Source organism: Agrilus planipennis, unplaced genomic scaffold (genome assembly GCF_000699045.2).
Source record: "Agrilus planipennis isolate EAB-ADULT unplaced genomic scaffold, Apla_2.0 scaffold153, whole genome shotgun sequence".
NCBI classification, from domain to species: domain Eukaryota; kingdom Metazoa; phylum Arthropoda; class Insecta; order Coleoptera; family Buprestidae; genus Agrilus; species Agrilus planipennis.
Window position 1 is genome coordinate 334,230 of NW_020438996.1, and position 25,459 is coordinate 359,688.

Sequence of the window (25,459 nt, forward strand, 5' to 3'; positions counted from 1 at the left end):
CATTTGTTCTTTGTGTAATAAAAAATATTTTTTTAAATATTGTTTTACATATAAAGAACACGTTTAAACATCAGTATTTTTTATTAAATACTATATACATTCGAAACATACTAATAAAACAACTATCATTTTGTTATCATCGATAAAAAACTATAAATATATATAATATTTCTTATTATTTGTGTATAAAAACGTGCATTTTGGTGGTTACAACAAAATTTTTAAGACACTAAAAAATAAGCAATAACTTGTTAAGTATTAGAATCACAGTATCTTTCAATATCTAGAGACTTACAATCTCAAATTTTGTAATAACCCCGGACAAGTATTAAAGAAACATAAAGAGAGATCAGTGAAACCAATAAAGTAGATTATTTTGTAAATCTACTGAGGGGGTGTCGGTTTGCATAGTTCATTCAATTGACATATACTATCGATGGTGTTGTTAGTCAGTCTCGTGAGGCTGTCGGTCATGTTCTGATTGTTATCCGGTGGCAAGACATCCGATAGAGAGAGATTGTTTGAAAGATTTTCGGACAATGTGTTCGTATCAAAGAATTTAAGATCCGACGAATTCAGTTCTAATTGCCTCAATTCCGTTTGTTGACTATCCAAATCGAGGAGATTACTTAAACCACTATTAGAGGGTTGTTGATCGAAATTCATAGAATTGGATGCACCTAAATTGTTAGATGGCTGTTGTTGGACATTTGAACATGAAGGTATGTTCCAACTGTCCATTGGTGACAACGACTGTTGTTGGACCATGTCGAGACAGAGAGTCACGGGTGCGTTTGGGTGATAAGAAAGCATATCCGCAGGTGGAGGGGTCGGGCCGAGAGGTTCCACCGGGAGGCGGTATTGTTGTTGGGGTGGTGAAGATGCATTCGGAATATACATTGGATTCCCGTAAACTTGACCACCATATGGAGCTGGGCTAGTATCTAGAAATACAGGAGCTGTAGTATAATGAACTCAAGAAAAATCTCTGATTAGTTAGGTATTTTATTATTACATTTCACAGTTTCGATTTCTGTTAACTTCATTTTCCATTATATTTGAGTTTTAGAGCACAAAAATTTTTAACACTGCTGTTAACTTTATAGTTATTGTGAGCATGCGACGTATAGAAAATGAAACAAAATAACAACGGATTTCTTATAACAGTTTTAAATCCCCCAAAAATAAAGAATATATGATTGTGGCGTGACAATTATGAGCACCTAGCTTACTGATCGCATATATTGTACGATTTATCAAAATTTTAGCTATTTTGCACGTTGCCATGTATGTCATGGTGATCATAACGTATTTATTTTGAAATATGTTTGAGTATGGTTATGTATATCTATTAAGAAAATATAAATTTTATTGTTAAGCCATAATAGGTAAATTATAGTAGGTAAGCAGTCTGCATTCTAACTAAATTTTCTCTCAATTGTTAAAAACTGTACATAAACCCTTGTGACTTTTAGATTAGTTTCACAATATCGCATTTCAAAATTTAACCATAACGATAACGAAACATTCGTCTGTAAATAACGGACTCTGTCCTGTTAATTAAATGATGGTATTTTTGCTACTACTCATGCTCCCAATAACGATAACAAAAATTGCGTACCAAAATAAGTTTCTAAAACTCCCTATTATCTACATACCCTTTCCCTATAAGTAATGATCCAACACCACACACTGCAAAGCATAACATATGTACTTCTTGCATTATATATTTTTTCAATTTTATGGTATTTTCTATTATCTTTTATATTTTCTTAGTATTTGTGAAAAGGTAGTTGGTTTATCATCGTCGTAGTACGATAAGCTTGTAGATTTCACAACGAAGGGAATGCCAAAAAAATAATAAAAGAAAATAAAATTTTAATTTGGTCTATTATTCAATACATAATGGATCACAATCAAAATAAACATTGCTTTGTTTATTATTGTACAACACTCTTGAATCAATTTAGAATTTTGGACCAATAATACAATAAATAAATTATCAACATCACTGGGTCGTCAATAAAGAAATAAATATGGTAAAAATTACATAATCTTATCAGTCCATACTTGTTAATCGATTGTAAAATAACTTATCTTACCTCTGGGTTCAACTTTTACCGCATTTACGGGAATGTTGAGAAGTTGGTTGAAATGCGCTTCTGAAACAGAAACAGTAATTTTGACCATTAATGTATAAAATGTTAAATAGCTTCACATTCATTAAAAATACCCATGTTACAATAGAAAGCAAAGATAACGGTGCAATTAAAAGCAAATATATGAGCATTATTAAAATGGTGTTTTTGTTTAATTCGGAAATATATATGCTCGAGAGCAGCTGAAACAGTTTTTGCAATACAAAAAATTAAGGCTCTTAAAAGCAAAATAAGAAGGATTGGAAAAATCACACAAATGTTATTTACAAATTAAAAACTAAAACATCTAAATTACCTTAATTATAAGTACCTTTTTTATATCCTTCTTGGAGTCTGCCAACTTTGTTTAAATCTTATGAATGTAAGATACAACTACAAAATTTTATAGACAACATATATTTAAAAAAGCCAAAATACAAATTTCATAATATTTATATAGAACTCTAAAATAGAACAGATAAATCACGTATGTATACTTATAACTTTCCTTTCAATACAACACACATTAAACTTTGGTAATGAACTAGAAATATGTAAATATTAATAGTATAACTCGGATTATTTNTTTTAATAAATGTAAAAATTTTTTTATAATAAAATTTCCCTTTTTAAGGCACATGCATACCATTGTGATATTGCACAACAAGAGTATTTACTTACATAACTGATTCTTAAAGAAAATTACCATCACATGTTAAATTCCCGAAAATTGTGCATATTTTATTTGAAGCCTTCCTACGTTCTTGGCTCTAATTTCTTTAAAGTACGAATTAAGGGGGAATAATGTTTGGCGCATTTTTTATTTAGACGTAAATAAAGTATAGTAACCAGCAGATTAAGCGAAATATAGACATTTTCCATGGAAATGAATATGAGTGAATTTCCCAGCACCAATAAGTTTTATAAAAATTGAACTTACTATTGGTTTCCTGCTCCTGTAACTGAAACACTAATAATTGATTTTTCGCGTCATTTTCGTGTTTCTGTCGTTTACGCTTTAACATGCCGGGCTCTAAAACAGTAATATGTATTACAACATAAGTATATTTTTTTAATTTAATTTGTTCACAGGATTAAGTATCAAAAAAAAAAACAGTTGCCATGAATGGCTACTTAGCAATAATACAACAGAATAGGGATCCTCCATGAGAAATGAAATATCGATGTAAAACATGCGTGTTGTCTGCCTTATGCGCGTTGGTACTTGAAAGTACATTTTGGTACAAGCAAGCATGACACGCACAATGGTGTTTCTCGCAACGACAATAAAGGCGATTGAGGACGTGACAACTACATCTGATTGATTATATTATCGTTGCGACCTACGCATAATTAATAGAAAATTTTGCCCTGTACATGGTAGTTGTCTGTTAGGTTAAGTTTACTATGTCGGCTTATGATTTTAATGAGTATTTTACATACATTGCTCCAAATGTAACAACATTCTCCCTAGGGGATCCCTATGACATAATACAAAAACTTATCGCTAGCTTCCTTGATTGAAGTTTTGATCGTTAAATTTTGTAAGCGTCATGTTTTTGGACGTACAAAATTATCAGAAAATATTTTACCGCCTTCAACAGCAGCATAATAACATGACATTTCATCAAACTCGCTTTGAGTGGCATGAGGTGCAATTGCAGTATAAAGTGCGTAATGTTCTGCTTCTGTCAAGTCCATGTTATTAAACAGAACGTCATCATTAGCATTCAAATCTGTAGTGAGAACTGTTTTGCTCTGACCAGTTTTACTCCCCATTTCGAGATCTTTTAAAGGAATATGTATACTGTCTGCGTTTGAGCGATTGGAACAAATTGAGAGATTTCCCGAACTTGCATTCTTTAAGTTCGACTCTGCCACAGGTAATTTGGAGCCAGTTAATAAATTATTTTCGGACGGGGCAGCGCTTTGTTCACGCGAAGATCTATTTGAATCTTTGTCTTTTTTTCTTGAAAATAGTTTAGACAGAAATCCGCTTTTCTTTGGGTTTGGCAACGTACCGGTTGGCTTAGGGGGTAGTTTTTTAGAAGGTGGAGATAAGTCACCTTGAGAACGAGGTCGATGAAGATTTAAAGAAGACCTAGATGCCGATTTAACAAACAGGCTTTGATTGGAACCTTTTGAAACAAGTTGGGCTTGCTTTTCGCTCAGTTGGATATTCTGCATCGAACCATCCTTCGGAACGTACGGTTCACAGATATCAGTAACTTTTTTTGATCGTTTTGGTGGTAAAGGGGGCAGTTTTTCTGTTTCATTTTCGCGTTTTAAATTTGAAACTTCGCTAATTGGGGACAATGGTGTTACTGCTGCAGAGTCTTCATGGACTGGACAGAATTTCATTTTTATAGGATTCGCAAAAGCCATTTGTAAACTAGTGTATGTTTTGGTATCATCGAAGGTTTCGTCATTCAAATTGTTCTCTCCGCTCAGCTTTCGGATTCGGGTTTGTGAGTAGATTTCATCAAGCTCCGCGACTTGATCGATTAACTCATTAAACGATTTTTCTTCTTGAATTTCAGGCATGTCTGGGATAATTTTAGCAGATGAAATAGGTTTACAAATACTATTGCTTTGATCAGATGTGTCCATAGGTAAAGAATTATTAGAAGAAGATGAAACGATATTTTCAGATAATTTAACATTGCACTTATGACTAATACTTTCCGAATGAATGGGGGGAATGCTGCCAAGTTGTCTTTTGTTCAGCATTTTAGTATCGTTGGCTAGTATTGTGCTGAAGAAATTATAGTTTTCCTTTTTGGTTAAATTTCGACGAAAAGACCAAAATGCTGGCCTACCTGAATCTAAGGGTAAGAATTGAAAAGGAAGAGGTTCACTAGTGGATCCGTCTGAAGGTCTTCTCAACTGAATGTAAACCTTGACAGGTTCCGTAATTTCTAAAGTCCTATACCGCGGAGGTCTAAACCAAATTGCAGTCTGTTTGTGAACCTGAGAGGGCTGGAAATCAGCGAAACCCTCCCACACCACTTGATTTTCCTTTTCTTCGTAAAAACGAACTTGAATATCTTCTTTTGCCACCTAAAAACGACAAATGTAGCGGTAATAAATAAAGAAAAAAAAGTTTTAATAAGTTTGTCTGAAGAGGCAGTTATTATATGGTAAATCAATAATTGTAGTGTAAACATACTCACAATATTTCAGAAATATTTTTGTTCTTTATTTATTATTGATTAAAAAATTTTGACAAGTAGTACCCTCATCTTTCAACTATTAGATAAATATAATGTTTATTATTCTTAACATCTATGACACAGCTAAATAGTTGATGCAAAATATTTTTAGGGCCCCAGTAAAGAAAAAATTATTCCGTAAACTTAAATGCATTTCATTGTGCACTTAATAATGAATGGTACAACATTTTTTATACAAAGATGAAAATAGTGCTTTAACTTGTACGGTGCAATATGATGGTAAACATGCCTAATGCACAGTAACAAAAGTAAGACGACAATGCACTGACATAAAGTAAGTATACAAAAAATAAATATTGTACCTGGGTCGTGATCGTAAGCTGATATCAAACTATAATATTTCGTATTGCAATCACAGCAGTATGTAAGCATTGCACATTGCATTACGAAATGGTCCATGAATGCTTAAGGCCTAGACATACGTTAACTATGCCCCTGCTTAACATAATTGTATTTTATTTACATACTTTTTCACAAAGAAGAATTATATCTTTTTTCCCGCCATCGACGGTCGTTACGCAGTCTGATAATTTGACGATTACAAGGTCGGACATTGCCTTTTTATCGTAAATGGATTCGCTAACTACCGGTGTTAAAGGTATCGTGAATCTTCCCCTTTCACCTTCCAAAAACACTTGAAAACACAACCTTACAGCATTTAGATCAATGGACGTTGGTTGGTTTCTGTGCGAAAACCCAGCTGAAGAAGATGCAAAATTTTTAGTAATGGACAATTAAACAAATGAAAAAATTAAACATACTTCTAAATGGATCAACTCTAATTTCTTCTCTCTGTCTCAGAGCACTTTCGATGTCTTTTTTTTTGACACACTGAATCCCTAAGTTTGGAAAAGTTACAGACATTGTTTCCGGTGAAATTTCCAGGGTACACACGCCTTTCCTACAACCATCCCTTCCTACTAGATTGTGAGGGTGAGGCCTGAAATAGAGTTTATGAAACAGTTAATTTGGATTTTTTCTAAAAAGAAGTACATGTACAGATAAAATAGAGAAAATTTCCTTACCTGTAGGGAGGGTCCTTCGTGACGCACGAGACCACCACGACAGCTCTTCCTTTATAACCTATCACCTGAATAGCAGGATACGTTTTGTTCTCTGGAGTACTTGAAACTCCAGGAATTGATCCGGCACATCTTCCTTCGCATTCATAACGAAAACGAAGTGCCTTAGGTGCTGGCTGTTCAATAATTTTAACATAACAATGTCGTCGGGCCTGAGCTGCTGTTATAGGCTGCTCCAATTGCAAAGGAGCGTTCTCGGTATCCGGTCCTCCGTTATACATAGCTGATGATTTCGAATTGGACTGCTTGAAGTCCGGATCCTCTTGGATAACTTCAACTAATAGTATTATTAATAGATAAATTACATAAGTTCATAGAATTTATTAGTTTGTTCATCTAAGCAATAAATATAAAAGTAAACGAACATGTTCAGTTGTGTTAGTTTGCATTTTTGTATCAGGATTCGCGCATGCGCATTTTTTAAAAATTAAGCGCATGCGTTCTTGTAGCACACAACTGATTTTTGAAAAATTTGCATGCGCAAATCATATTAAAATATAACCATTTTACTCTCTTTACTTTAGTTTGCGCAGTCACTGTGTGATTTGATTAATAATAATGTTATAAACTATTTTAGTGACAATTACCAATGCTATTATTACGAATGATTACTATTAACGAAATAACTTCTAATAAGTAGGTAAATTTCAAAATTTATAACGAATAGTTACCTCGAATGGTTACATTCCTAACACACTTATGTTTATTTTCAGAATGTTTACATCATATCTCAAGTTGATGCGCGCTAGTTTTATTTCTTCATTTGTCTCTAATGTTAAATTTCCGTTAAAATTCACAAATATTAAAATATTTGATATGGCATTGCTATAAATATGGCTGTACAATTAAAAATTGATAGTTGAACGATTACATTTGTATTTAATGCAACCTAATTCCTTCTAAATAAAAATCTTAACAATTAAAGTGAAAATGAACGAAATTACCTACTCTTACAATTAGTAATATTTCATCCAGTCTTCCTCAATTTTTTAATTGTTGTCAGTAAAATTTATTTCTTTCTTATTTTTTGGGAGGTTCAAATACATCGCTTACTTCATTAATGTATTTTTAGAAAAGAACATGAATGTTGCCTGAAAAGATATTTTTACCGAGTTTTATTTTGTTACTCTATCACCAACTGACTAAATTTATGTTTGGTTCTAAAGAAACTTAAATCGCTCACTGTAACATGAATATTTAAAAGTAGATACCTATTCAGTAAAGCAGTAAAGGGAATATCATGACAATTTATTGCTATGAAGTCTTTTTCTGAATTTACGACAGCGTTCTTGGTCCGCTTCAAAACAAAAATAAATTAAATTAGCTTTAAATCTTTAGCCCTCAAGTTTACATTCAACATGTTAGTGTATGTATATTTATTAATTGAATTAGATTGCATATAGCATATAAAATGTACAAATATAATTACAATAGAAATGTACTGGCTCTGAAAGTAAATTTTATCACAGTCTATGCTTAAATGTGTACGCTTGCGATATAATTTCATTTTAGTCATGAAAGCCCAAAATTAAGGAGCCAAAACGCTGACACAATATGTAGGTATACAAATACTTTAAGAAAGTTTTTATTTTTAGTACTGGTTCATCATCATCAATCATAAGGTCGTCAGTATAAGACTGGTTGGACACGCACCTGCACTCTTTCCTATCCTGAGTTAATCCTTAATCCTTAAAATTAGAACACTCCAAAACTTTAACTATTTGCGAACAGTAATCTAATCTAGGTCTACCTCTATTCCTCTTAACTCCTGTTTCAGCTTCTAATATGTCTCTGGCTAGACCTTCATGCCTGAGATGGTGTCCTGCCAACCTATCTCACCTATTTCTTATTGACTTCCATGGAGTCCTCCGTTCAAATACCACTTAATTTTTAACTTTCTCTATCCACGGTATCCTCATCATTAACCTCATTTTAAACGCTTCTAACCTTTTCTTTTCCACCGCACCTACCGTTATGTTTCGCACCCGTGCAGTACCGAGTTCCAAACATACACCTTTAACAACCTTTTTGGAATTTCCAAATTAACCGTTCGCGAGCATTTTTTATTGAAGACGATTCGACCTGCGCTATCCTCTGCTTTATGTCCCTACTACTAATTCCGTCCTGACTTATCAGACTTCCTACATACCAAAAATCAGCCACTTCTTCTAATTTTTCGTGTCCTATATTTATATTCACTTTTTCCCTACTTTTTCTTTACTTGCATACCAGTATTTTATTTATATATTTTACAATATTATACTATCATTACATTCCTTTTTTTATCCTCTTTCCATTCGCGTGGATGTTTTATATTGATTTATTTGATTTTTGAATAAATTTGGACTTTTATCTAAAGTGGATATTTCACTAATTTTTAACACTTTTTGTGTTTCATACGAATTCGTAAAAAATATGCTGTTCTATTTAAAATGACAAAGTTGGCATCAACTTCCGGTATAACTGGAAGCGGTTATCAGTTGAAATTATTTTAGTTATTATTCTCGATAAACCCTACTGTCAAATTTTCAAATCTCTTACATGTTTAGTTTCCTTAAAACGTCTAATACACCACTCAGTTTGAAGAACGCTGTAAAAATATTTATTATAATAATCAAACGAATTGACATTATCATTGGATATAATTGGGCAGTTTCAACTTCTATTAAGAGTATAATGGTGGTAATTAGAAGCCTCTATTATTGGTTCTTAACACTCTACTAAAAGTCTAGGCCTCTAGGCGTTTATAGGCAGTCGAAAATCACTTATAAACTAATGTCAGGGCTATCTATTTGATTAGTTAAAACTTTGAAAAGTCAAATCAGCTCTATCCATTGCTGATGTAGCAATTTGAAAACAATTATAAACAGGAGAGCAGCTTTCTTTATTATTAAACCAGTTTCAAATGGCTTCCAAATAAATGAAAAATACATGACGTATACATACAGAGTGTCTCACGGAAAATTTGTACAATAGCGTTATTGGGTATGCTCGTTTTGAATTCTACTTATGATTTTAGATAGACTTTCATAAGGCTTTCATACTTCTAAAATTTATCGTTTTCGAGATATTAATTTTTTTTAAAGTAGCACAGAGCAGTAGGTAGCGAAAAAGCATTTTACAGTAAAAAAGCTGGAACAACAATACTTAAGTCAGTAGTGGTAGACGAATAGTATCTACTCGATACTTTAATACCTGATACTTACGCAGTTCCAAAGTAACCGAATCCTTGGACGTCAAGTATTCGTTACTCGAATCCCATATAAAAAAGGTGCGCTCGGACTAAATTGGTGTTTTTACAGTTTTTTGCTTACCAAAAAAAATGTTTGGCAACTTGGGGTCGAACAAAGGCTGCATCTGGCATTATTTTTTCGCGAATTTCTAGGAATTTTGTCCTATTCTTAACAGAGAATTAACAGAGAACAAGTAAATCGGTCAAAGGCTTGGTAAAAAGCGGTTAAAAAACTAAGAATCCGAGAAACGATCGAGTTTTTAATTACTTATGTTTACGATTGCGGATTTATTGTATAAAGTATTAGTAATCGGATGTATTTGATGATTACTAAATAATGACTACAAAATATCTGATACTTGGGATGTAGAGTATCAGTATCTACTCGATTTTTGAAAATGCTTGCACATCATTATGGGACATATAGTTAATACTACAGCCACCTCTATCTAACAAGCCATGAAGTAGGCAATCTGGCAACATAGTGAGCGGGTATACCAGGAGTCACGAGGACGAGAGATGCATGTACGTCGGGACTTCCACGAGCTTATTCATGTTTACGTGTGTTGTGTGAAAATCTGATGTTTTTTTCTATTAAAAACTGTTTATATTGTTAGCTTGTGCTAATTTAAACTTTAAATGAAAAAGACATTTGCTTAGTGTTAGTGTAGTTCTTCGTATCTAGTGACTATCATTTTCTAGTAGTTTTGAGTAGCAGTAAGTCTTATAAAAATTGCATTTCTTGTATATATAAAAATACCGCGTACTCGTGTTCCTGGATGTAAATCCAATTATAATAGTACATTGAAAGCAGGAGGAACATAGTTATCACTTTTTGTTTCCCTAATGATGAAATTTTAAAGCAAAAACTATTAAAAGCAATTCCGCGAAAAAACATTGTACTTACAAAGCATTTAGTTGTATGTTTTTAAAGATAGAGCTTTTGTTAAAACTGATAAATAAGCATCTTCAAAATAACAGTAATTTCACAGAAATTCCCACAAGACCAAAACTGAAATTAGATTCTATACCTTGCATTTTTCCAAATTTACCTAGTTATTTAACTAAATATAAACTTTCTATAGGAAACAATACGGAAGAGAGAAAAAAAGTTTGCGAGGAAGACGCGCACATTTAATCGAAACCTTTTGGTAATGAAGATTTAAAAATCAATTTTGGTGGCTCGATATAGCTATCTCGTCTGAAAATATTGTTGCTCCAGCTTCCTTGCTGTAAAATAGGCATGCTGTTTCGCTACCTACTGCTCTGTGTTTATTTTTTCTTATTGGAGTGCCGAAAAAGGACGCATTTTACATAAACACAAACTGCATCCTTATAAACTTTTATATGTATATGTTCTTTTTAAAAAAATTGGGAAATAAGATGAGTAAAAATGAAAAAACATTCTTTATGCTTAGGATATTTGATTTTTGATTGCGAAGTTCACAGATTTTGTTACAAAAGAAATGAGAATAAATACTTAAATATTCACGATGGGGATTATTATAACAGCAATTTACATTGCGTAACATTGCTGCTAAAGAAGACGCATTTTTTGAACATTTTAGAAAATTTGACGTTTACAGTGTTTTGCACAATTTAGAATATTTTCGGACCGAAAGCATTTAAAGAGATGCGTTTTTCGCGTTTCTTTCTGAAAAAAAAAAAAAAAGAATGTCACATACTACTTAGACAGTATTTTGTAATATGCTTCCGTTTTGAAAGTATTCAAAATGATACAAACCCTTACAAGCGTCTCATTTTATAAAAAATGTGAAATAACTATATAACGTTGCGACATGGATCCAATATAATATTAATAAACTGACATTTGATTTTGTGGGGAATTCAAAAATGTAATAATGTACAGGACCTTCCATTTAAATTAACAAAATTGGGGTCCGCCATATTTGAAAATATTTTTACGTCATTACGTACACTTAAGTTTGCATAACTTTTATTTGAATCACTTTTTCCTATTTTGAACTATGTATTATGTATTACAAGCCGATTTAACCTTAGTGCCTTATTTCAGGGGCGCAACAACGTTACAATTTGACTGGGTGCTCAAAAATGAGTTAAAAATAAAAAAAAGGTTATCAATGTATTGTATTGGAAAAATGGAAAAATTGAGTTTGGCTGAGTTGAGTTCGGTTCATAATACTATAAATGACTAAAAAAGAACAAAAAAGGTCACTTCGACGAGCGTGAACTTTTGAACCGGGTGCTCAACCCAAATCGAGTGGGTGCCCGGGCGGACCCCCCCTGTTGCGGCCCGGCCGTATTTCATCAATTTCATTTCTGTCGACACAGCCTGAAGATAAAATGTTATAAACAGGCAACTAAATATAGTACATAAATTAATTTATTATTAGATTTTTTAACTACTTACTGACATCACTTATGTTGATATCGTCCTCTAGTGCACCGCATGTAGTGGAAAACTGAGGAGGATCTGATAATAAGAAACAAATGTCAATCTGCAGATGATTCATTGACTTTTAGTAAGTAAGAAAAGTTATTTTGTTGTTATGAATGTCGTTGAAAAGTGGACTTAATTACTTTTTTAAGGGATTTTTTAATAGTTGTGATGTAAATGCATCAGTTAGGTGCCAAATATCGACTATTCCATTGCTTTTTATTTCGATAAAAGTATCTTTCTCGATTAAAATATAGTAATTATTCGCTAACCAATAAACATAAAAGGTTTATTAAGTCCACTATCCATATTTAATAATACACAGCTAATTTCAAAATTAATATGATGCGGAATGAATGTAAGTAGTTGAAATGAAAAACGCAAATTATGAAATGAACACTACAAATTCAAAACTATAGATAATTTTGCGTTTTAAGAGTTACTGTGCTAGAATAATGACGAAAATATGCCTTTCCTTTTAATCATCGCTCACTTGGTGCAGGGCAGTTGACAATCAAAAAGGATTTAAGAAAGATATTAGATAGAACGAAACTATGAACTACACATACGTACACAGTTATATAAACAGAAAATACAACGTGTGTAATTTTGCTATTGAAATGTAGATACAAAACAATAAGAACGATCCATTACTATTTTAGTACAGCTATTAAGCAATCAAGATTTTTTTATTTACCTACCTATAATACATACAATGAAGGTAATTTAAATAAAAGCAAAATTCCTTAATACGTATTGTGTATGTATTTGTATACCAACATACATACAGTTACATGCTCTTTAAATACAATACATGCTTATGCGCGCAAATTATAAGTATCAAATAAATTTTTGGATGTTTTCAAATTTTAATGGTCTGGTAACATTGTTGTCTAAAAACATGAACGTATTACTCTTTCTTAATGATGCCTTCGACGATGTACTTACGGTCTAACATACCTAGTTTATGTTAGTTTAGATTAGGATAACTTAAATTTGGGTAAGATAGGATATGGAAGGGTGGGGTGGGATGGGGTAGTGTTATGGTATGAGGTAGGGTAGGGTAAGGTAAGGTAAGGTAAGGTAAGGTAAGGTAAGGTAAGGTAAGGTAAGGTAAGGTAAGGTAAGGTAAGGTAAGGTAAGGTAAGGTAAGGTAAGGTAGGGTAGGGTAGAGTAGGGAGGGATGGGGTAGGGCAGGGTGGGGATGAATTAAACTTTTATAAGGAGCATTGTGTGTAGACATTGGTAGATACTCGTTGCAGACTTACGCCAAAAACGTCTGTTTTCCTTTTATTACATAATAACATTATCTATATCGGGTGTCTTTTTTTGAAACTACCACATGAATACATGTTGAAATCGACATTTACTAATTGGTCAAAATTCACTTTACAGAGGTTATTGGGTTTTGAGGGAAATATCGGATGTTATATATGCATTTTTACATACTTTTTTCAATTTTTATGAAAAACAAAATTTTATTGTTCCTTTATTGGCAATGTTCTTATTGAATGTCAGATAAAATATAGTTACTATACTAATTAATTAATTGAGTTTGTATTATTTAAAATATTTAAATAAATTAATGATTTAATCTACTAGTTGATTATTTTTTAATTATTCAAAAATGAGGAAGCTCTTTTTGTACATTCATATACTTATTAAATGAATGTCTTCAGACTTATTCGAATGATCATCAGATTTTCTAAAATTTTGAGTGGGAACCCTATTTCTGGCCCACCCTGTACATGTTCTTGTTCACTGCTGTGAACTGTACAACATACTAAATATTTCAAGAAAACCTACAAATCAGAATAATTGACAGTAAAATATATAAAAACTATTCAAAAAGTATGAAAAACAGGTGTTAAATTCTGAAGACAATATAAGATAAACAAACGAAACAACATGTATTATAGGTATATCAATTTATATTAAAAGATTTTTAGTACCGTATATTTAACTACCATAATAGTACGATGTCTCAGAAAATACTATAGAAACGACAATTAAAATATATATCTTATACTCTTACGAATAAGGAATTTTGTTCTTCCTCTATAGTTGGCCCTATGCCAAAATTTTCTCTATATTTAGGGTACAGGTGTCTTCAAACTAAACATAATATTGTACATTGGATACATACAACTTCGCTTTTATTTAGAAGACACTTGTACAATTAATATAAATTTAAGAGATGCTCGTTATTTTGTAATTTAATGCCTTAACTTGAACGATTATTATGAGATATCGATAAATGTGTAATTGTTCGATTGTGATTACACTGAAACGTCATAGATATGAATGTAATCAAGCTAATTAGGGGCATAAAAAGATTTATTAGAATAAAACGCCAACGTTTCGCCTCTGGTTTAAGATTTTTTCAAAACTACAATATATAGTAAGTGTTAAAGAATATTACAAAGTGCCAAATGAATATGATCTTATTGAGTATTTTAAGTCAGAATACACGGGTTGCAAACCGTCGTGGTGTATGGTACATATTGTGACTTAAAAAACCCTGTAAGATCATAATAATTTAGCTCTCTTGTAATATTTCTTAATACCTTCAGTATATATTGCAGCTTTTACGGCCCTAATCAGCTCTGATTATTTTCGTTAAACATTTTAAGGGAAAGAAGAGGAACATATTACATCGTAGGTATGTCCGCGTGAAATTATGGTAGCTTTAAAGGTATAGTGTTACTAGGGACTGTTCCTAAAATACGTCACTCAAAATTTGTCACACTTTCAACGCCCCATTCTAATAAATATTACGTCACCAATGCTGGCTCACCCTCCTATAAACAATTTTTTGTAATTAAAGTTTGTTAAATCTACACGAGTTTTCTTCTAGGAGAGATGATTCGTTTTGAATATAGATAATCGAAGAAATTACAAATCATCACGACACCCAAAAACTACTTTACTTTTAAGTGCTTGAAAATGATTTTATATAGTAATGAAAAATAATCTCACATTTCCATTGTATTTTATTTCAGTTTTTAATTACACAAAATTAATATGCATAATATAATATAATATAATAAAATTCTGAATAATTCTCGTTTTTTACTTGATTTTGCTAAAAAACTTCTTTGCACGCCTATACTTTTTTTCAAAAAGTTGAAGAAATTGCAATACCAAGTTAGTTCCTGGGCGTGAATTGACAAAAAAGGTATTAGTACAGAGAGTTGCAATAACAAATAAGCAACTATAACAAGGGAGATTGTAAACGTATGCTACTGGTTGTGGAACGGCTAAAGGATATATTAAGCCCCTGTTAAACGCCGCGGCCTGCAGCGTGCAGGCGCGTCCTAGTACGTCCTTTGCCTTGTTTCCACGTCGGCAGCGGCCGCGGAGATTGCCAGTACACAAACCGTGTAAGCGGTCTGGAGCGTGAAGGAACGTCCAGGCGCATTCTTTCTCTAGCATCATCAGTAAATGTAAACAAATTCACTTCAAGTATTTGTCAGGCATTTTGAAAAAACCAAAAGCGGTAACAATTTTAACACCACCGCTAAGTATTGCCATTTAGACTTTAATGTGAAATGTTTCGATTATTAACAAATACAATGGCTAACAAAAGAAATAGATTCTTCTGTGGTAAACATTCCTTAATATGTTAAAATAAAAAAAAACTTTTAAATATTTCAATACTTTTTAATAATTATTTAATTAGTCTTCAGAAACAGCTAACCACCNATTAGCAATCCACGCTCCATGTGACGGGTTCGGCGCGACCTGGAGCGTGCAGGCGCGTCCTAGAGCGTCCTTTGGCTTGTTTTCACAGCGGCAGCGGGCGCGGAGATTGCCAATTAAGAATCATTCATCATCATTCAATCAAATATAATAGATAAGATTTTCAAATATATTGAACATTATTTAAACTTTCTATATGCATAATGTAATATAATATAATATGTAATGTAATATGTAATTATCAAATTTGATTTGTACATATTTACATAAGGTCCAATAATTTTGCATTTTGCATGACCGTACATACAAAAGGCACCATAAACTCATGTGCATATAGAAAGTTTAAATAATGTTCAATATATTTGAAAATCTTATCTATTATATTTGATTGAATGATGATGAATGATTCTTAATTGGCAATCTCCGCGCCCGCTGCCGCTGTGAAAACAAGCCAAAGGACGCTCTAGGACGCGCCTGCACGCTCCAGGTCGCGCCGAACCCGTCACATGGAGCGTGGATTGCTAATCCAAAAGCCGTCTAACAGGAGCTTAATAAAATAAGCACCCATTTTGATAAAAATATATTAAACGTGCAGCATTATTTAACATACACCTCAACATTGTATTAAGAACACGAAAGAAAAATAAAAAATTAACGTTGCTATATTACTACTATATAAGCAATTAAACTATTTATGAATTAGTATTCTTGATGTATGCAAAGTTACAGAACTATATTACAGTGATGTCAATCTCGACCCTTTGTCCACTACTTTATCGCTTTTGGGAGAGGTTAGGTTACAACCTACATTTCTGAAAATGATTTTAAAAATTTCATAAGTTATAAACAATATATCAATTTGCAGAATCATAATCGATCATTCTTATTTATGGATAAGACTTGCCGATTATTCCTTTTACAATCATAACTGCAGCAGCAATGACTTATGCAAAGTGGCCACCATCTATGACAATAAATAAAACTATATTCGATCAGTCTTTATTTTTGTAAAGAGTTCTCCGTCTAGACCGGTAGTAGAGCTGTACGCAAGTGCCACCAAAACACCTCCTGTACTTAACTGGCACAATTTCAAATTACCCGCTGATTTACTGCGGCATTGAATTGTTGAAGCCCCTTACGTGATCCTATGAGGGCCGGACTGACTTTTGTCTATATTTTCACATACGTTTTTCTCGAAAACGGTGGACTTTCGGACCAGCAAACATTTACTTAATTTTCTTGTTTTATAGTTCCCTATCACCTTCTGTAAGCTTGCTACTTGTTTCAGAAACACCCTATATTTACAGGATTCTTCAAACCGAGTGGTACATTAGATGTTTTGGGAGATTTGAAAATTTGTCAAAAATTGTTCTCGTTATTTTGAACTAAAGTAATTTCGATTGCCCGCCCCTTCCGGTTAAACCGGAATTTGATGCCAACTTTGTTATTTTAAATGAATTTGTATATTTTTTATGACGAATTCGTACTGAACATAAAATTTTAAGGTAACTTCGTTAACTAATTTGTGTGCTTACCATGAATAATTTCCGAGACAATTTAATTTATAGAAAAAAAATCACTACTGCAACACAAATTATGAAAAAATCATAATTTCAACAAAAAATTATTTAGAATGTTGATTTTTTTACCAGTTATAATCGTGTCTTATGAGTAATTTCAAACAACTATAGAGCTTCATATTTTCATACTGGGTGTTCAGAAAAAGTCCAAAGTTTAAACATGAATAACTTCGTTTTTTTTAATGGCATTTACAGTATTTTATTTTCTGATTTGATTCGTTTTTCGATATACATATGTGGATGTTTTATATTGTTTTATTTGAAAAATTTTGAATATATATTTCAATTTTTATCTAAAATGGATGATTTTACTGACTTGGGCATAAAACAGAAGTGTGCCGTGGACAAGTTACAACTACTGCAAAAGTTAAAAATCTGAACCTTTTCTTTCGTTCTTTATGCTACAAAAATGATAGAAAACGAAGCTTATTATGAATACTTCAATTCAGATTTAACTACCTTATTCTGTGTATATGGAGAATCCTATGAAAGGATATTTGAAATGGGCATGTACCTTATGCTTCCACAATATTCTTTTAATTGATAAAAAAAACAAAAACAGAACAACACCAATGTGATAAACACTTTTAAAAGTGGTATACGAAAGCTTGGAAAGAACCAAATTCCATCAAATTCTTCACGTCCACGTTTGTTACCAAAGTTAGTGAAATTATCTGTTTTAGATAAAATTCTATTTGGGTCGAAAAAGGATAAAAAGAGGAACCGAATGACAAAATAAAATATGGTGGGTGCCTTTTGAAAAAACGAAGTTGAAGTTTTTATACTGTGGATTTTCTTTCTGAACGCCCGGTATAAATTATGAAGCTCAATTTTGGTTTAACATTAATCATAAGACATTATTATAACTGGTAAAAAATTCCAAAACCGGCAAATAATTTTTTGTAGAAGTTGTAATTTTTTATACTTTGGGTTGCGGTAGCAGTTCTTTTTATAAGTTAAGGTATCTGAGAAAACTGTTCATTTGAATTTATGAATGTTAAAATTGTGTTTCATACGAATTCTTCGAAAAAAAATATACCATTCCATTTAAAATAATAAAAGTTGGCATTAACCTCCGGTACAACCGGAAACGGTCGACGCAGTTGAAATTATTTTAGTGGAAAAGATCATCCTCAGTGGCCCCTATTACCAAATTTTCAGATCTCTTACACCCTTAGTTTACCACTCAACATGAAGAATCCTGTATATTATATGTATGAATACAAAATTCCAAGCAAATTCAAAGTATGCAGTTAAGTACAACTTAAGGTGGTCCGGTGGAAACTTCATCAGTAGTTTATAGTAAGAAAAGATCTCTACCGAAGTTAAAATTTAAACGATCCTATTTAAAAAAAAAAAAGGAATGTTCATCAGGTGCACTGCTCAGGACTCATCTTCCACGGTTGGTGGTAATAAATATTCACGGTAAAATAACCGGCACTTTGATAATTTGAAAGATTAACTTTTCAACTTAATTTTTTCAAAAGCGTTTCTGTATTTTCATTAAAGAAAAATAGGGTCTCACGGTTGAATATTAACATACACCTAGTTGCATTCCAGATTAAGCGCAACTGTGACCGCGGTAGTGATAACGATCACGACTACGACAGAAAACACACATACATATATGTGCCACAGCGATCTTGTAATTATCGGCAGATTATTTTTGTTTACTGAAAGTAATTTCTTTTGTTAAAGTGGAAAATCCTGGTTAGAGAATGATGAAGTACCTACTACTGCTCCTTGCAGCAGTATTGGGCAGTGAAGAAAACGCCACATTATTTTTTTAGAACCTTGGAAGGTTAAGTAGAAACAGCTAAAAAACTGTCAAGACAGCTATGTAACACACAAGCTGTAAAAAATATGAATATTTTTGTATATTTTTATCAATTCACAAATACAGTAGAACCTTGATAACTTAACCTCGATAACGTAATAACCTCTATTACTTAAAATAAAAACCCTCTATAACTTAAACGGATAATTTGGGCGTCGCATCTCAGTGAGCAGTGAAAAGTGGTTTGAAGCGGGAGAAAGTCTTCTATGTAAAAGACGAAGAATTGCTGCATTTCCTAATTCAGAAAAATGCTTGTTTACATGCTTTAGACAATGTAGAAATAAAAACATTAGTGTTAGTGGACCTATACTAAAGGAAAAAGCTTAAGAGTTTGCTAAGTCACTGGAAATCCATAATTTTAAAGCTTAAACTTAAACCCTTAGTAAGTAAAAATCTCAATAACTCAAACTATTTTACATTTCTCTTGGTCTTTATCTTATCGAGGTTCTACTGTATTAATTATGACATTTTATTTTTAAATTAGCGTGTATTAATCAAATTGAAGTACTTCACTTTTTTATTTACATTAAAGTTATTGTTTACTAATATTACCAAGTTTTGCTTTTAGGAATTTTAAGGTATAAAGTAGTTTATTTCAAAAATTTTTATTTAGTTGTTGATATTACTAGTCAAAACTCACCCGCGCAATATTAAAAAGAGTTGCTATCGATAGTAGAAGTGTTTAACGTATGTTGTGGGCAAAATCATAAAAATAATAACTAATTTACTGATTTCAAAGAAATTGCGCCCATTCCAAGTACACTTGTATACTTTGCCAAAAAGTCAAAAATACTGCTTACTTAATGCTTTCGTATACCATTTCACAACATTCAATCATAATGCGGGTTCAACTATATGAATCAAATCAAAAAATATAGGAACTATAAAAAATATACCTAAATATTGGCTTGGGAATTTCCACATTCTTTTTCTTCCTCAAAATGAGTAGGCATATTATCAAAATTTAATGCCATTGTTTTTGCCTTGTAATACAAGAAAACACAGAATTGCTATTCATTATTCATATTGTCAAAGTTTTCACTGAATTGTTAAAAAAGCAAAACGGACAATTGTTGATGAAATATTTTTTATTTTTATTACTGTAAATTATAAGGCTGTTTGGTCAATTCCTTTTTTTTTTGTCAAAATTGTGCACGTCTATCTTATTTACCTTACGGATTTATTTAGGGGCTATGATTAGTTGCAATAAAAAAAAACTTGAAACTTTGTCGTTGATAAATCGCATGATTCGTACTATTGGAGCGGTTGTGACTGAACTGTTGTAGGTAATATATCATCGACGCCCAGTAAATGAAGACAGTCAACAGCTGAGCGTATTTTTGAAATTGAACTATATAGTTTTGAATATGTGATTTTTATAATATTCAAAACCTTTTTTTTTTCATTCTATTAATATTTCCCTGTGATTATCCAATGCGTTTGTTGCTGAACTTATGGGGGATTCATTGCTTATGACAATTCAAAAGAACAATAAGGGGGAAGTTTCACTGGTTTTCATTCGGCTTAACTTTGTTTCGGCCCACGCGTCCATTTACAAGAGTAAATACAAAAGATTACTAAAGATTAAACTACTTGAAACTATTTATATAGTAGGGGAGAGTATGGGTTGGTAACTGTGTTTGGTTATTAAAATTACAATCAATAAAATATACTGTCATTTCAAATGGCTGTTCCCCTTTAATTATTGATAAAATGTTAAATAAAAAATTAAAGACAGGTTACGGAATCACTTTTTAATAAAAATCTATTTTTGGCAATATCAAATTTATCAACTATTTTGGTTGAGTTCAAACACATTTTACAAAGAAAATTTTGTTGTAGCATATTAATGAAAGTGACTCAAAACAATCTTAGTAATATTTTATCCAATTACAAAGAGCGTGTCCCTCTAATTAAAAAAGCGGTGCCCATACATTTTTTTTGTAATTCTTGTGATCCTCCACTGTTATATAAATTATGAGATAGTTTAATCTTTATAGTAATCTTTTGTATTTAATCTTGTAAATGGCCGAAATGAATTTGTCGAGTCGAATAAAAGCTTTCAATTTTGATTTTTCTTTTTTAATTGCCATGGAGTTTCACAATAGTTGTATATTAAATAGTTTTTAACTTATTCACTGCTTATATCAGACGACGTCGGACGCAGATTTCCAGCTCACTGTTTGAACATATCCGGTCAAGTGGATGAATGTGTTAAGATTTTGGTAACTTTAGCTGATGTGGCATAATTGACCAATTCACGTTCGAATTCACCTTATTTCTTTAGTTACATGCATCTTTGTTTATTTTGGTAATTTTCTGCTTTAGGGGCCCTTGTCTTGAAATTCTACTAACAAGGAAACTTTCTGAGTGTCTGCCACCGATTTAGTTGCGCTTGTAATATGCTAATCTATAACAAAAATGATAAGACGTACAGGGTGGACAAATTTCGACTTTTTTATAGACAATTCGATAACTACCTATAAGAGATACAAAACAATTCTCTATCTCTTTTTGAAACAAATTGTTTTGTTTTTAAAAATTTCCTATCGTTTTTTATTTTCGAGTTATAAACCAAAGTTGAAAATTTTCGAGTACATGTCCATATCTTGGTTGTAACATTAGAAAAAACAACTTTTACGTTCTTCAGGCACATTTTTGTTGGAAAAAAAAATCTCTTTCGTTATGACACAAACTTGTATTTTTTTTAATGGGAACCATAGTTAGCTGCATTCCATGAATAAGCATTAAATTACGAAAATAATCTTTTGGTAGTTTACCTCTTGCATTTTTTACATTAGTTTCTAAGAAAGAAAACTTAAGCAATCATGGGAGTCATAATCGAACAAAAAACTAGTTTATAATAATAATTAATATAACATCAATTATAGTTTATATTCAAACTGTTTAATAATTCCGAAACGATTTTGGTATTACCTATGAAGATGTGCAAGAATTTGCTATTTGTTTCAGCGAATGGTAATTTTCAATAAACTCCTCGTTTAAGATTTCATACCGTTGGTCATTAAAATGCTCTTGATACAGGTGATAAGTTAAAACACGATTGCCTGCTAGAGTAGATCAACGCAGAAACAAAACTCTCCTTGAGATCTAACGATGAGGGTCACTATCACACCAGTAGTGCTTGTTGTTGCATTACATTATAAAAGAGAGAGAAACTCTACAAACTGTTTAAATAGAGAGAAAGATGCACAGATTTTATAAAGCACCAGCAGTGTTCGCTACTTGCGACGAACCGAGAAAGATAAACAGAGTATCTTTGGTAGGTGTACTGGTTAGTTGATTTACTGCGTTAGTAATAAATAATAAAGTAAAAGATTTATAATTTTGACTTTATAATCCAAAACTGCCAAAATCAAACTGAACCGACCTACATAGGTATATATTTATATGTTGGGCGCAAAAACCGAACCTTCATCTACTTTTGGAGGGTTAAAAGAATGTAGGTAAATAAAACAATCAAACGGAACTCATAGCTAAGAGAAACAATAAAAAACAAATAGGTATACGACAACGACACAGAGAGAGTTGTCTTTTTCTGCCAAAAGCCAACCTGGGCTAAGTTTAGTTAAAGAGTGCTTTCATTATGTTGCGGAAGGAAAATGTATATTCTGAACTCTACAGCATACCTCCTAAAATTTCAAGAAAATTGAAGGTATGTATGCACCTACGATCTTTAAAGATTCTATGAAAACGAAATAGACATTCTCTTTTCGGTTTTGTTTTTTTCCCTCGTTCGCTGAAAGAACTTTCATGCAAAGTTTTAAATCTTTCAAACATACACTTAAAATTTTAAAGTGAGCACGTTGTCGATATTATTTAAAGCTACATCATCTAATAAATGTTGATGTACATAGGTATACAGCTATGAGCATTAGGTAGAAGTTATGTATAAAAGCGACTGGTAGCTACATAAAACCCTAACAAACTATTCGATTGAAAAGAAAATATTATGTACGTTCGGTGGGCAATAAAAAAAAAATGCAAAAATCAACACTTTAACATGCACCAACAATTGCTTTTTGTTTTTACACACCTACTATGTTACTGCTTTCGTCCATTTTCAAAATGTGGACAGCCGTAGCCTTAGAAGTAGTTGCTTCAGATGACCGATATTGTAACCAACACAATCAAAAAACGACAGAGAACGAACAACCTGTATATTTAATTTTTTATGAAGGGAAAAATAAACTGTACACTCATCTTCGAAGAATTTGTATAATATAAAAGTTCGATTGAATCATGAAACTGATAAAAATGATTTGACAGATAAAGTGCCTGATAAATATAATATATGTAGGTTTATTTAGTACCGACCGACGACCATACCTTCTGTTGCATTATGTTGGCTAGTCGAAGTAATTATTCAAAACTACCAAGGTCATATTCACTGTACACACACACTGATTACAACTTCCAGATCACAAATCACTTAACAATAGGAGATGGAGACACAAGTTTATTACGTTTTAATTAATCTCGAAAACTAACGGTGGCGAACTTTTTAATTGAAACAGCAACACCCTTATTCGTAAGAAATAACCGTTGAAATTGATTGTGTAAGTAGCGTTAAGTATTGAGACTTCCCGTGCTACTTTCCCACATATATACACAAATACACTAGACTTGGACTACACCAAGCAATCGCGGCTGGCCCAATAAACAAGCGAATAAACTTGTTTCAAACTAAACGGTAGACTCAGAACGCGAGGTATTTTAAGACACAAGGTTCGCTCATCTTTTCGTGGAACGCGCACGGAAAAACGTAGCGCTATTGGTGTGCTTTCCTACACTTGACCGACGTCATTCAGTCGTAACAAGGCGCTCGTTTCAAATCGAATTAGTTATCTATTAAGAAAACAAATACATAAATAATTTGCCGTAGGCAATACGAAAAGTAAATAGGTACCCATATACAAATAACAAGCTAAACTGGACTGGTCTAATACAATAAATGCTTTTCGCTCATCGTGTCCACTTTCTAATGTACCCTCCTATAAAGTAACTAAACTTTATCGCCAGCACGCAACGTACTTATTGATATGATTTATTTACTCATATTTTCTTTTTTGTAGACAGTGTGTCTCTAAATTACCGTACCTACATTCTTACTACTTCTGAAAATGGTATAAGTATTTCTATCTCGAACAAATCAGTTTTTCTACTTTTGATTCAAGAGATGTTTTTAAATTGTTTTGAAAGCTAGAATGGTCCTGGTCAAACTAGTGTGTCACATATAAAGGTTCAAGAGAATAATTTTTGAAAAAAATATTTTTTTTAGAAAAAAGAATGCAATTTTTAAATACCTACCAATTGCTTCGACTTACTTAGTCGGTTTTCATGAGAACAGACAACGTGTACATTTTCTTTTCGTCGGTACCTTCTCGTTTCGTGACTTAATTAAAAATTACCTTTTCATTTTTTTGACCAATTTCGATGTCGTTTCAAACTCTGAAGATAAATTGCGCCTAATGAGATGTCGTTTCGTATCCTGTGCTATGTATTAGCATACTTACTGCTTAATAGAATCCTGCTGAGAAAAACTCATTTGCAATAATTATAAACAAGTAGTCATGTTCTGTACTTAGTATAAAGACAACAGATAAATGTTAAATGTACCACCTATAATAAAGGTTTTCGTAGGTTGTGGTGAGCAAGGTAATATTTTAAAGTTAGGCCACCTGCAATTATTACTAGTTTCGCGAGGTAATAAGGTAATGTCGTTCTTTCTTTACATCGGTACCCATTCATTACCGTTGTCGTCAACTCAATAGACTAATAGCCCATAGATAAAAGCTATTAACTATAGACTGCCTAACTCTCGTTTACAGCCAGTCACTGTATACTGTGCATATTTGTAAGGTATTTCAATATTTATACTTCCTATCCATGAAGCGATACATTATGAAAATCTCGTGCAATGGCTGGATCCATTATAAATAGCAGAAAAGAGGTATTTTACGTGTTTCTTCGCTTTTTAGCGCGAGTCCACTACAGAGGTGGACCACCTACTTTGATGGTTTCTCTCCCCAAATAATCCCTTCTTCCCCCCCCCCACACACACACAACCCTTTTCCCAACTCAATCCTCTTCCCACTCCCAACCTTTCCATTTCCTTTCCGGGGATGAACAACCTTCGAGTTTATTTCCCCATTCAAGGACAGGTTTTAGTCGGTAAAAATTCGACACTACCTCTCTTCAGGAAGTGTCTTTTG

The 25,459-nt window shown here is 32.4% G+C and overlaps 2 protein-coding genes across 5 annotated transcripts in view; one reads left to right on the top strand and one right to left on the bottom strand.

The window, feature by feature from the left end:
* Positions 1-62: 62 nt before the first annotated feature.
* On the bottom strand, positions 63-24,017 carry LOC108738061 (embryonic polarity protein dorsal). Of its 4 annotated transcripts, XR_001937939.2 has the most exons (11): positions 23,574-24,007; positions 23,281-23,400; positions 12,078-12,140; positions 6,397-6,730; positions 6,133-6,311; positions 5,839-6,071; positions 4,958-5,198; positions 3,079-3,171; positions 2,103-2,162; positions 1,659-1,822; positions 867-944 (listed from the first exon to the last, which is right to left on the bottom strand). XR_001937939.2 is itself a non-coding variant. In XM_018471287.1 (10 exons), exons 2-10 carry the CDS (start codon positions 23,303-23,305, stop codon positions 385-387), a joined length of 1,788 nt encoding a protein of 595 aa, XP_018326789.1. In that variant the 5' UTR covers positions 23,306-23,400; positions 23,574-24,005; the 3' UTR covers positions 63-384. The 4 variants fall into 4 exon arrangements, 3 of the variants coding, with proteins under 3 accessions (XP_018326789.1, XP_018326787.1, XP_018326788.1); XM_018471287.1 differs by lacking the exon at positions 1,659-1,822 and having other exon boundaries at positions 63-944; positions 23,574-24,005; XM_018471285.1 differs by lacking the exons at positions 867-944; positions 1,659-1,822; positions 2,103-2,162 and having other exon boundaries at positions 3,079-5,198; positions 23,574-24,017.
* The window catches only part of LOC108738062 (sporulation-specific protein 15-like), a 49,684-nt gene continuing 36,348 nt past the window's right edge, over positions 12,124-25,459 (top strand). The window contains exon 1 of the mRNA XM_025975779.1: positions 12,124-12,189. The gene's annotated coding sequence lies outside the window, so the exon portion shown is untranslated. The remainder of the gene's footprint in view (positions 12,190-25,459) is intronic.